This window comes from Rhyacophila brunnea, unplaced genomic scaffold, assembly GCF_057557595.1.
Source record: "Rhyacophila brunnea isolate RB1 unplaced genomic scaffold, BYU_Rbru_1.0 scaffold_88, whole genome shotgun sequence".
Classification (NCBI taxonomy): Eukaryota; Metazoa; Arthropoda; class Insecta; order Trichoptera; family Rhyacophilidae; genus Rhyacophila; species Rhyacophila brunnea.
The window spans coordinates 54,405-68,004 of record NW_028233359.1 but is presented as its reverse complement, the minus strand read 5'-3'; the positions used below and the strand labels follow the sequence as shown (position 1 = coordinate 68,004).

Here is a 13,600-nt window from a genome sequence, read left to right as displayed (position 1 = left end):
ATATTAAGTCTACTAGATGTCCTGCATCTATATGAACACACAATGCATTTAAAAGGTTTTTCACCAGTATGTGTCATTTTGTGTATTTTCAGACTACTAGATGTCGAGCATATATATGAACATACATTGCATTTATAAGGTTTTTCACCAGTATGTGTCATTTTATGTGTTTTGAGATGACTGTGTCGTGAGCATCTATATGAACGGACATCACATTTATAAGGTTTTTCACCAGTATGCGTCAATTTATGTAAATAAAGTCTTCTAGATGTCATGCATCTATATGAACATACAATGCATTTAAAAGGTTTTTCACCAGTATGTGTCATTTTGTGCATTTTCAGACTACCAGATGTCGAGCATTTATATGAACATATATTGCAATTGAAAGGTTTTTCACCAGTATGTGTCGATTTATGTGTTTTGAGATGACTGCTTTGCGAGCATCTATATGAACATACACTGCATTTAAAAGGTTTTTCACCAGTATGTGTCATTTTGTGTATTTTCAGTCTACCAGATGTCGAGCATTTATATGAACATATATTGCAATTAAAAGGTTTTTCACCAGTATGTGTCAATTTATGTGTTTTGAGATGACTATTTTGCGAGCATCTATATGAACATACACTGCATTTATAAGGTTTTTCGGTTAAATGTGTCATTTTATGTGTATTGAGATGACCAAGTTGCGAGCATCTAAATGAACATACATTGCATTTATAAGGTTTTTCACCAGTGTGTATCATTATATGTGTCTTAAGATGATTATGTCGCATGCTTCTATATGAACATATATTGCATTTATAAGGTTTTTCACTAGTATATGTCATTTTATGTGCTTTGCGAAGTCTAAGTTGCGAGAATACATTGTCTTGACTTTGACCAGCGATCACGTCCGTGTGAACCGTTTTGTGACTTTTTAAAGCATTTTCACATCCAAAAACTGCGTTACAAATGCAGCAAATCAAATTGCGAGTGAAGTGTTTTACCCTTCCCAGAATAAGTCGAAGTTCTTTCGGAGTATTTAGTTTTGAGATTTCATCTTTAATATTTGGCTTATCTACCGTCACTTCAGAATACCGTATAATTCTATCTTGGATTAGATCAGTGAGGATTGTTGACTCATATCTGTATCAAGGTGCCTTGTGAAAAAGCCTTTGGTAGAAACCTAGAAAAACCAAAATAATCGGACTCTATTATAAATTCTAAATTAATTTTAACACCATTCTACTTCCACTACATGTAACATCCAAAACCAGATGCATTATACACAGATGCAATAGATGTGGAAAGATTCTAGATGCCTATAGAAATTATTATAATTCGAATGCAAAATTTCAGATTGAACAAAAATATTGACTGATGTGAACAAAATAGATTTACCTGCAACCGTGCGTTGTTTATTTCTAATGCCAGCGCTCCATTGGCGAGCCAAAAGTCCGACGACAATAAGTCTTCAGATTTTTCTACGTTCTGCTACTGGCCAACAGACGTTCAACGAAACGAGTATTTAATTAATTTGACGAGTAAAACAGTCGACTTTGACAGCATAGATAATATACGTATATCTGACAGTTAAATCGTGATGTCGTTAAATGATACCGACGTTTTATGTTTTTTGGGTTATTGGGTGGCAGATAATGTAATAACGAAGCAAAGGGTACACAAATACTGGGTGAAACATTGGATAAGGAAACGAACGACATTATCCCACACAAATTTAATACGAGAATTGCGTTTGCAACCGAGCGATTTCCGCAATTATTTGCGAATGTCGGAGGATGTATACACAGAACTGTATAATTTGGTCTCCCCATTTATTAAAAAAAAAAATACTATGATGAGGGAAGCTATTTCTCCTCATGATAGATTATGTGCAACCCTGCGATTTTTGGCTGCCGGCGGAACATTCACTGACTTGCATTATAGAACTGCGATTGGAAGACAAACTCTGGGCAAGATAATTCCCGAAACTTGCCAAGTCATCATTGACGTTTTGAAAGGAGAATATTTCAAGGTGTGTATTATATTATACGTCATCTAATAAAGTTGGGCAAATTTACAAATATATCATTAACAAGTAGACATTGGTTGGTCTTATAAAGTGAACGTTTAGTGGATTGTTTTACCTATATAAATCATAGACGGCAACATCATAAGAATGGCAGACAAGATGCATTTGAGATAGGTATATATATAGTCACAAATAAGGCCATCGTTGACATGCTAAATATTCAATAGACCATTAGAATGCTGTACCTAGCCAGGACTCTCCATATAGGCTGTAAGCAAGCTGCTTAATTATTCCTGTTGAATGTATTGTAATACTAGTCATATTCTTCGAAAAGCAAGCATGGAATTTGATTTCTAAATGAGGCCACATAATAATATAGGTTTGCTAACATAGCTCAAATACTTACCATTTGTTGTATCGCTTAAGCTAAGGTTTATAGGCATAAAAACAAACAAAAAAACAAATATTTTTACAAGATATTTATTCATACAAAAAACATTAATTTATTATACCGGCTTTTGTACATTTTTGCTTAATATACGATAAACTGGTTGAGTATGAACAGTAGTTGCTGGCGTTATTTTGTCACTTTGTCCCATAAAGGCAACTTCATGCATCAGCTTCTCGGCCAGCAATCTTTGTCCCTGTGACATCGATCGTAGTTTCATGGCCATCATTTTGCCAAAAACATCAAATTCATCTTCAGTCTTGCTTAGTTTGTCGGTGATTAATTCTAACACTTTGTTGGCGCTATCATTCGATTTTTTTCGTTTGAACGATGGGGGTTCTGGTGCTCTATTGAGATTCGACCTTGGAGTAGTCGACAACGTGGATGTTGAAGGCGAATATTCTATCTGTAAATAAAATGTTGATTATTTTTTGTTGCAGTTCCCTGATACGCACGAAGAAATGGAGACGATTGCAGAAGAATTTAATAGTAAATGGCAATTTCCAAATTGCCTGGGCGCAGTTGATGGGAAACACATTGCAATCGTGCCACCTGCAGGCGCCGGCTCCCACTTTTATAATTACAAACATTTCCACAGCATTGTTTTGATGGCGATTGCAAATGCTAATTATGAATTTATTTATGTTGATGTTGGAACAAATGGACGTATTTCTGATGGAGGCGTACTGAGAAAATCTGATTTTTTCAAACGTTTAGACGAAGGCAGATTAAAAATACCTGCACCAAAAAAACCTACTGCTAATTCTGATGCACTGCCATTTGTTTATATTGGCGATGAAGCCTTTGCATTACGTAACGATTTCATAAAGCCGTATTCACAAAGGCAATTAAATCACAGTAAAAGAATATATAATTATCGGACATGCAGAGCCAGGCGAATTATAGAAAATGTTTTTGGCATTTTAGCTGCTAGATTCCGCATTTTTCAAGCTCCAATAAACATGAAAATTGAAAATATCAATACAGTTGTATTAACTTGCTGTGTGCTGCACAACTTTCTTCGTCGCAAATCAACACATACTTATACTCCTTCTCATGACCTTGATAGGGAAAATCCTGAGACAGGTTTAATAGAGCTCGGACTGAGGTCACAGGACACCTTAGCGCCTTTGGAAGCAACGACTAATCGGAACTCGACTGCCAATGCTAAGAAAGCGCGAGGAGATTTCGAAAAATATTTTAATACTACCGGGGCTGTCACATGGCAAGAAAGTATGATAAGCAATAGATAAATTAAACCAATGTAACAATTTAGTTAAAATGTTTTACCTCAATACAATCTTCGTTGTTTAACGAGTTGGAGTAACTCTCATCAGGAGACATGTTTAAATCGTCCACCATGCTGGATATTGAGCTCGATTCTGTAAAACAAAATGTAAATTGTTAAAATACAACATAATACTCAAACTTGTTTTTTATTATCTCTCCCCTAAGTACCCATTCCTTCATACGGTTAATATTGATATTGGTATAATTGGTGTAATCCAGTATATCGGGTATTTTCAAAATGTGTTTTCCGCTGTATTCCTCATAACCAAACTGTACCATTAATTTTGATTGATGATTGACGATTTATTGATTGTCTCTGAAGGAACCTAACTCGAGCGATTTTTGATTTTATGATCATTTCTTTTCTTCTTCTTTCGACCATGTCCGATCATAATATGGACCTCCACGGAGTGGAGGTTTGTATTGACAGATTTTGTTTTTACGAGAAATGGATGTCAGCCACTTGCTCAACATATTAGGTCCATACTCTGACTCATACACAAATTGAAATTCAATGTGTACTTGTCAGACCCAGGATTTGAACCTGGGACCCGACCACGACTCAATAAGCCGCGCTTCCACCGCCATGATCGTACCTATATATTATTATTTCTTACCTACCTCAGCAAAGAATAAATAATTTTATTGTGACTAGAAATGATTCATAGCTGTATGTTTTAATTGCTTAATAGTAGCTAATCTAATGCGATGTCACTTTCAGAGATACGACAATGTCATAGTCTGCACGTGTATAATAAATAGCTTTAAAGCATTCCCTCGTACCTATATATTATTATTATTTATTACCTACCTCGGCAAAGAATAAGAAATTTTATTGTGACTAGAAATGATTCATAGCTGTATGTTTTAATTGCTTAATAGTAGCTAATCTAATGCGATGTCACTTTCAGAGCTAGGTACGACAATTTCATAATCTGCACGTGTATAATAAATAGCTTTAAAGCATTCCTACGTACCTTCCATTTGGTCGTTCAAGAACTCCAAATTTTTATAGTACCACAGTTTGGGTAGATAAACTGCGTCTGTGCCGGCTCCGCTTCGATATGATGTCCTTACTTTATTTCTCTCCTTTCTGTAACCCGACCTCAATGTCTGTATTTTCTTTTTAACATCGTCGACCCTTGCCTGCGGCTCCACCTTGATTAAAATCTCCAAAAGTTCCGCATACGCCAAGGACTTGGCATCACGATTCTTGTATAGTGGGCTGGTCGTCTTCCACAACGATGGGTTGTCTTTAAAACAACTAATAAAATCTTCCAAGAAACTTTTCGAATGCACTCGTAGATCTACCATTGTTGTTATCGATGTGAAATGTCCGAACACTTTGAATGACAGTAAAATAATGATGGCGCTGTCGTCCGTCGGCATAGATATAAATAATGTGACGGTAAAGCGTGGTGAACGTACGAATTTCAGCGGCTCGGCGAGTAAAATATCAAACATGTTTGAAATCCAACGAGCCTGGTCTGCGGATTAAAAAGTCCGCAGACCTGGGGTGCTCCACGCGAAAAAAAAGTCCGAAGACTGTAAATCGTCTGACTTGCGTGCCAATGGAGCGCCGGCATAATGTTTCGTATTATGCAAGATTACATACATGAATCAAAAAGGTTCAGAAGTTTCTGAATTTTCACGCGACAATTAGAATATGCAATATTTGCGATTGCTCAATATAACGATAGAAACGTACCTCTTGGTAAAAAAAAACTAACTACACCGCGCAGTTTCATTTTGAGGTTAACCGATTTTCACAACCTGTCAAATAGTTCCATGAAATGACAACATCGCGTTTCGCTTACACTTGAAAAATGAAATTGCCGAGACAGTTAGCATGTTTACGTGTAAACAGTTATTATCGCGATAGCTTAAAATACATATTAAGTACTGGTGCAAATAAATCCATGCACGTGTACAGGCGCTAATATTCTGTGACAGCGTATCGTTGAAGAGTGTGCATAGTACCCGAAGATGCCGAAATTCAAAACGTTAGCGACAAAAATACTTAATCAGAATTATTTATATTTAATTTTTTGAAGCATCCTCGATTCATTACTATGGACAATATTTAAATATAACATATTACGGAATTTCAGATAAACAGAAAATTACTATACCCAGTGGAAACTTTTACTGTCGGTTTCAATATTTCGTGAATTTGCAATATTATTATTAAATACCATTAATTTTTAAATACGCCCACTAGTTTTCACTGATCTTTTGTTTGTATAGTCTAAGAGCCTGTCCACAAGCACTCGCGCGTGACGACTCTCGCGCAACCTGCAAACGCCAGATTCTGGGCAATCGCGGCGTTTACAGCCATTACAAAATGAAATACGATCGCTTGGCGCTCGAACCCGAGACTTTTTATTGCTACTCCCTAATAAATTACGTCACCTAGGTTGAAAAGTGCCGAGAATAGGAATAGAAAGTAATCGCGAAACACAAAATATCATAGGTACCGACCATCACCATCGAGTTGTAGTGCTTTTTTCTACACTCGCGTTTCTTTTGTATGCCGATTCAATAATGAATTACATCACCTAATTGTTTCAAACGCGCAAACTACACCGCATCTGGATGGAAGATATTTCTGGTTCTCGAGCGTAAATCGCGATGGGAATCGCGCCATGTGGACAGGCTCTAAGACAGAGATGGGTGAGGGATGCAATCATTTATCCACACTAAAATACACGCTGCATGCAAGGAGAACCAAGAATATCTTACTTACTTTAGATATGAATTTTTAACTACTGCACATAACTACATTCGTTAACGACGAAGACATTCGAGACTTTATATTTTATGGCAGGTGAAGTATTATAACAACTGACTCGATTCGCATGAAATATCATAACCTTTCTGTTTTCAAGATATCATAATGGAAACAAAGTTTTATTTTTTGGTTACATAGAATTTACGAAAGGTTTAACTGTCAAACCGAACTGTGATACTGCGCACTTTTTGACATTAAATAATCAGTATATAGTCCTGCAAATCATGAATATAATGAAGATCGAACAGCGATTCCGAATAGGTAATCTTTTACTTAAGCAACGACGTTCGTTTTTGGCTAAACGGGTTTGTTAATAAGCAAAATTAGCGCATATGGAACCCAATCTAGTAAAAACCGTACGTGCATGGCTTATGCAGTTTACATGCTGGTGGAATCATCGAACCTTATTTATTAAAAATGAGGCCGGAGCTCGCGTTATCCGTGATCCGACCAAGATGCGGTTTTAACTGGCTAAAACTACGTGTCGTACAACAAACACAATTATTAACTTATTGAAATTAAAATTTGACAGTTTATATGAACTTCTTAATTTGCCTCCCAAGTGTTGCGATTTGACAAATGAGAAATATTACCTGTTTCGCTAGATGAAGTCGCTGGTATACGATGATAAGCCATGCGTAATTGACGCCTTAAAAAGTGGCCCAAAATCGACCGTCCGTCTCCGGTGGCCATACGCCACAAATCATTTTAAAATGTTAAGGGCCTTTCATCCAATATTTTCGAATGCAATTTTACGCCAGATGGCGAGCAAAGCGTATAATTGCGTTCATGGAAATTTTGTACATAAGCATCTCGCCGATCCCGAACACCTAATGCCCCTCTACCATAAGTTTAGCGAACCGATTGCTAAATTCGGCAGAGTCGATTTTTGACAGATTGCAACTGACAGCTCGCGTTTGTTGATAATTGTTATAGGTACTTGTTTTCTTCCGTATTTCATTATGATTCAGTGAATTATTTTGATTATTGTCTAATGGTATTATCTATTTTACAATTGATCCTATAATTGGTGCTTCATTTTATTCAATCATGAATGCTTTATTTATAGGTAGGTACTAAACTTTGCTTTCGTAGATGAAGCTAATCTACAATGCCGCAAATTTCGTAAAAGCGGCGACGCTTTCGAATTTAAGAGTCTCGTTAGTAAATACACATCAGACGCAGATTCATGAAAATCAAATAAATATAAAATAATATTTTGAACAACTCAATTCACATGATTATGCTGGAATCGATTTATGCATAATAATTATATGGTAGGTAGGTATACTATCACGATAACCATTTACTTTCATTTGTTCATATTGTAATGATTATATTAATTCAATAACTTTTATTCGGCATTAATGTAGTATTAATTGAAAAATAAAAGAAATAATATGAAACTATGTAATAGCGAGTTCAAAATATATAGACTACTAGGGCTATCTAGCGGCAAAATGTGAAAAATTATCGTTTATTTGACAGTTAAGTGCCCATAGACATCAAAAATTGACCATAGAGAAAAAATATTTTTCTGTTTTAATATAAGGAATACTTGTTTCAAATAGACGTGCATGTACAAACACCGTTATTTGAATGGAGCATTATGGAACAGAGCGGCACCCGAATATACAAATTCGCAGACAAGTGGGTGAACACTCGACAAGTTTTATTACGGCAATAAACGGTTCCGGCGTAAGGTGAGACCGTCATAAACGGTTCGTTTTGACCTAATTCCATTGACGGCCTATTAAGCACTGTCAACTGTCTGACAGTACAAGCTAGGTAGGTCCCTATGTTCATTAGTTTTAAAACTCAAATACCTACACTACTAGTAAGTATAACTGCTAGCGAGGTTATTATACATAATTAAAAGACACTGATCAGCAATCACGCCCGTGTGAATCATTTTGTCATATTTTAGAGCATTTCCGCATCCAAAACTGCGTTACAAAAGTTAAAATCATATTACGGGAGAAATGTATTACCCTTGTCAGAATAAGTCGAAGTTCCTTAGGAGTGTTTGGTTTTAAGATTTTTTCTTTAACATTTTGTAAGTGCATCATTCGATCTTGGATTCCATCAAGCGGGGATTGTTGACTCCTATCCGTATCGTGCTGCCTTGTGAAAAATTCCTTGGTAGAAACCTAGAAAACCAAAATTATCGTTCTAATAAATTCTAAATTATGTTATCTGTTTTAGATATTTTTTCAACGTTTCTGGACAAAGAACGATTTCTGCGTTGCAATGCTGCACATCAAATCACATTACCCTTGTCAAAATAAGTCGAAGTTCTTTTGGAGTGTTTCGTTTGAAGATTTCTTCTTTAATGTTTTGTTTATCTATTGTCACTTCCGAATACTGCATCAGTCGATCTTGGATTCCATCAGGCGAGGATTGTTGACTCTTATCTGTATCTTGATGACTTGTGATAAATCCCTTGGTAGAAACCTAGAAACCAAAATCATTGAAGTCAATCATATAAATTCTAAATTATGTTTTATACTATTCCATGTAAGTTATGTTTTTCAACATCTTCAGACAATATAAGTAAAGAAGGGAGAGTAAAAATGACGATAAGAAATGATAATATTAACTACTTAGATGTTACATAGACAGCAAATAAATAATGTTACTGCACGATCTAGTGCAGTGGTCTCCAAATTCAATTAGAATGTGAAATGCTTTCAGAAATTGTAATTGTCTGGTTAGCTACTTATACATAATCCTTCTTTAAAATTTTCTATCATCGTCTTTTATCGTACCATACATAATACATATTATTATATTACTTACCTACTTAAAATAAATTAGGATATCGGACTCCCAATAATACATAAAATGCGTAGGTACCTACTTTAAATTATTTATTTATAAACAAAACAATAATTGAAAAATTTCTTGAAATAAGTATGAGTAAAAGTAAAAATAATTAAGTACTAAAAAGAATGGCATTCTTTTTCCTCCACATTTTATCATCCGAATGCAATTATCTTTGAGTCTGTTTCTATATTAACTTTTAACCACCTCGATAGTGGAAAACGTTGATTCACATAAATAACCTAGAACAAAACAATGCCTTTACTTTTAGCGCAATTCGAACTAAAATTGTATTCTTTTCTCTTGGGACGAAAGGCCATACAGATTCTACAATGGCACTCATTGAAACTTAGATCGAGAAATATTACATTTCGGAGTCCAATAATAAAATTTGAGATCTATAAAAATGATAAAAATATCCTGCGAGAGCTACCGGTAGCTCGCGAGCGACCGTTTGGCGACCATTGATCTAGTAGGTAAAAAATATGCACCTACATATTATAACATGAAAAATGAAATTCATAAAACAGACTCTGATCGAATTATGGTACAATATTTGGCACCTATATAATAACATACAAAAGTATTATAGTTTTGAAGGCAAACATCAGATAGCATAAAGTACTCAACACATGAATATGGTAGGTTCACTCTGCAACTGTATTACTAATATTAATATGTCTTGATAAAATAATTTACAATCACCAGAATAATGTAACGATCGCTGAGCGGCTTACGCGTCGATCTATAATGTCGCGGGACTCAAGTTCGAATCCTGGGTTTGACAAATACACATTTTAATTATTCAATTTGTAATATTAATACATACATTATAAATTATATTCAATTTGTGTTTGTGGTCAGCGTTTGGATCTAACACGTTAAGCAAGTGGGGTCATTGGATCTTATTTATTCAAAGATGAGGCTGGAGCTAGCATCACGGTCAATGGAGATCGTTAGATACCGAATCATGATCAATGATTTGTTCGTGTTGAAAATTTGGACGACAATGATCCGAACGAGATGTGGTTTCAACAGTATGGCACTACGCGCCGTACAATGACTGCAAGCATCAACGTATTGAAATTTAAATATGAGGAACGTTTTACTTGTGTGACTATTTGTTTATTTCAGCGTAATTAGGTAAGGCAGGTACAGGTGGCAAATCGAATTCGACTTTTTCCAATAGGTATGTTTCTGACGTGTTTCTAAATTAAAAGGATAACTATTTATAATTATTTACTTTTTAATTACCCTATTGAAAGAAAGAGTGACATAATTTCAAAAGCAATGTTGGTGTTAGTACGATAGTACGATGTGGTTAAGAGCCGGGCCACACCGGGCGACTCTGGTCTCGAGACCAGTCGCGTGACTGGTCTCCTCGGGCGATTTACTCGGACGACTTGCCGGCGACAAGAGAGGCAGCCAATAATAAAAATAATATTGAACGTACACGCAAGTATGCAAAAAATACGTTCTCTCCGAGACGTGGCTTCTCGCGACTGATCGCCCAGTGTGGCAGCACTCAATACATAGCTATATGTTTTCATACATCGCTACCGGTCGCCCGACCAGAGAGACCAGACCGAGCGCAAAACGAGATTTTACTGATCGCCCGACTTTATTACTTGCGCGACTACTGGGCGACCAGGTGTGGCATGGTCCATATAACTGCATGCATCAGTCTGGTCTCGAGACCAGAGTCGCCGGTGTGGCTCGGCTCGAGGCTGTCATACTGTTATTAATGTGAAATTAAGATGTAAGCCAGCTTTACACACACGTGAACGCTCACAGACAAATAGTAGGGGGGGATCCATTTCCAAACAATACCCATAATAACTCAGAAGGTATTGATATTTTTAATTGAAAGAAAGAAGTCAATGGGACATCATTGTCAATAACCTATCTCCACCCTCGCCATTTATATAGGATATAGTTTGTTTTGAAAAAAACGGTGTTAAATAGCAAAATAGCACATTATTACAGCGTTTGCAATGAAAAATAATATACCCATCGATTCTTTGCACGTACTTAAACACTAAGCACATTTTTGTAGTCATTTTTAGAAAAAAATTACCCACAGCATAAAATTAAATGTTAAACATATTCGGATATGTTTCTCAGTAGAATGCATAATACAACAATTATTTATGCCAATAACCTACCTGGTCGATTGCTATATGACCATTGATATACTACTAGATGAATCATATGCTTCTTAAAATGACGCCCGATTTTCAGCGACTCGGCCAGTTTTAAAACTTACTGTTTTAATATCAGCGGACTTAACTCGATATAAGCTCACTTAATATTTGTCTCGAAAACGACCTGGCAATAATTATGAGTAAGCCCGATCTAGCTTGCATCTTACTCTAACTAATAGTCAGCGCATGACGACTTGCTCTGTCCGCTCAGACATGAATTTTTGGTAGCTTGCAAGCTTTGGGTTTCATAACCCTTAGGGTCACTATTCCAAAAACGAAATTTTGTTTTACAGCCAGGGCAATACGGGTGAAATTCGGGAATCCATGTTAACGGTCTTAACGCATTATACCTACAAGGAAATATTATAAGACGATATTCGTAATATCTTCTTTTGTGGTACATTTTTAAAATGACACTTGTATGGGAACTCCTCATCTAATAGTACCTATATCACTGTATATGACATATTTAAAGCAAAGATGCCAAGAATGTCACTTAACACTAATTAAACGTGCTTCGTGTTATCGGTTGTTATTAGTGTTTATATTGTGTGCACACCGCTTGCGAACAAAAATATGCGAAGGAAATGGATAAGCTGAACATCCGACAGCTGTCATATTCCGACAAAGAAAAATTATTTTAAGTAACTAATGATTACATTATAATATACGAATACGAAATACTACTAGCAAATAAGTCGTATTATATTATCTACATTTGTAAACAGACGTGGTCCTGTGCGAAAGAGACTAGCCTTTCATTCGGTGATAACAGTTTGATTCCTGGTACGGTATGATGCATTATTGTGATATTTTCTCAAAGTATGGATAGATTTTTGATCGTTTCACTTCTACTATTACATTAATGTTTCACTACACTATTGTCATTTAAACTCATGGCATGTTGTAGTGTCAATTAAGAGTATAATAATATATTAGGTAGGTAACCTTGAAGAATATTCATGCTTTCTTTTAAAAACTCAATGCGCATTTGTTAACACAATTGTGAATACTTTCGCCTTAACAAAATATGAATCTACTTACCTCTTTTAAGGGGATACTTTTGATGTCATCTATATTTTCCTGTTTGACTGTCACGTCAAATCGACCTTTGCTCTTGAAGTGATTTAGGTCAATCGATTGGTATGCACCGTCGCTGATTTCTTCCGCCGTTTCGTCTGATATTTCATCGATTATTTCAGTTTTTACTTCCATTGTATACGGTATTTGATATCAAAATCGGTCAATAGCTTCTCGACCACGTGTGCGCTGAATTATCAGGTTAATATACAATGGCATAGACTAAAATGGCTTCTACCAATCTTCAATAGACATCAGGAGAGTGTTGCCATGTATTTTTTCGAATTATTATAGTACGCAGTCCAAGAAATTATAGTAGTTCACGATATTTCGGATAAAATTATAGTACTTACGAGTTGTTATCGTTGTTTGATAAACAGTTCGTGTGTTAAATAATATTATACCTTTCAATTATTACGTCAAAAGGGAATTTAATAATTACAAGAAGAACATAAACATTATTGTAGGTTACGAGGCCGTTTGTTTGACACCTTCGTAGATTTTTAATATGTTGTAAAAACTAAACCATAGTAATTATTATTCCTGATCGCTGATATATTTTTGCATACACAATAAAAACACAGGAAATTAGTTTTAATAAATAACATTAAAATTGCACCTAGAATTATCAATATTAATCTGTTGGGCATTAGGAGGCACACTATTATAATTGGTACATAAGTCCAAGGTTTCTTATCTGTGTCAGATTGGTCTACATAAAATAATTTTATTTTCTTAGACAAAAATACAAAGTGACAATTTTATTATTGTCGCTTTGTATCAAAAAGATTGAAAGACGTCCAAAAGAAAGGAGTCCAATCTCTTTGCTTTGTATCCATGTTTGCGTACCTATTTAAAAGATACTTAACTGTACCTATCGGAGTGGTATTTTTCTCTTTTGAAAAAGTGTTACCGCATTTTAGATAATAATACAAACAAACTAATAA

The 13,600-nt window shown here is 35.4% G+C and overlaps 1 protein-coding gene across 1 annotated transcript; it reads right to left on the bottom strand.

Moving 5' to 3' along the window:
* Positions 1-1,057: 1,057 nt before the first annotated feature.
* Positions 1,058-12,848, bottom strand: LOC147063729 (uncharacterized). Its single transcript, XM_085959349.1, has 4 exons — positions 12,618-12,848; positions 8,821-9,000; positions 8,538-8,696; positions 1,058-1,171 (listed from the first exon to the last, which is right to left on the bottom strand). Exons 1-4 carry the CDS (start codon positions 12,786-12,788, stop codon positions 1,103-1,105), a joined length of 579 nt encoding a protein of 192 aa, XP_085815475.1. The 5' UTR covers positions 12,789-12,848; the 3' UTR covers positions 1,058-1,102.
* Positions 12,849-13,600: the final 752 nt, after the last annotated feature.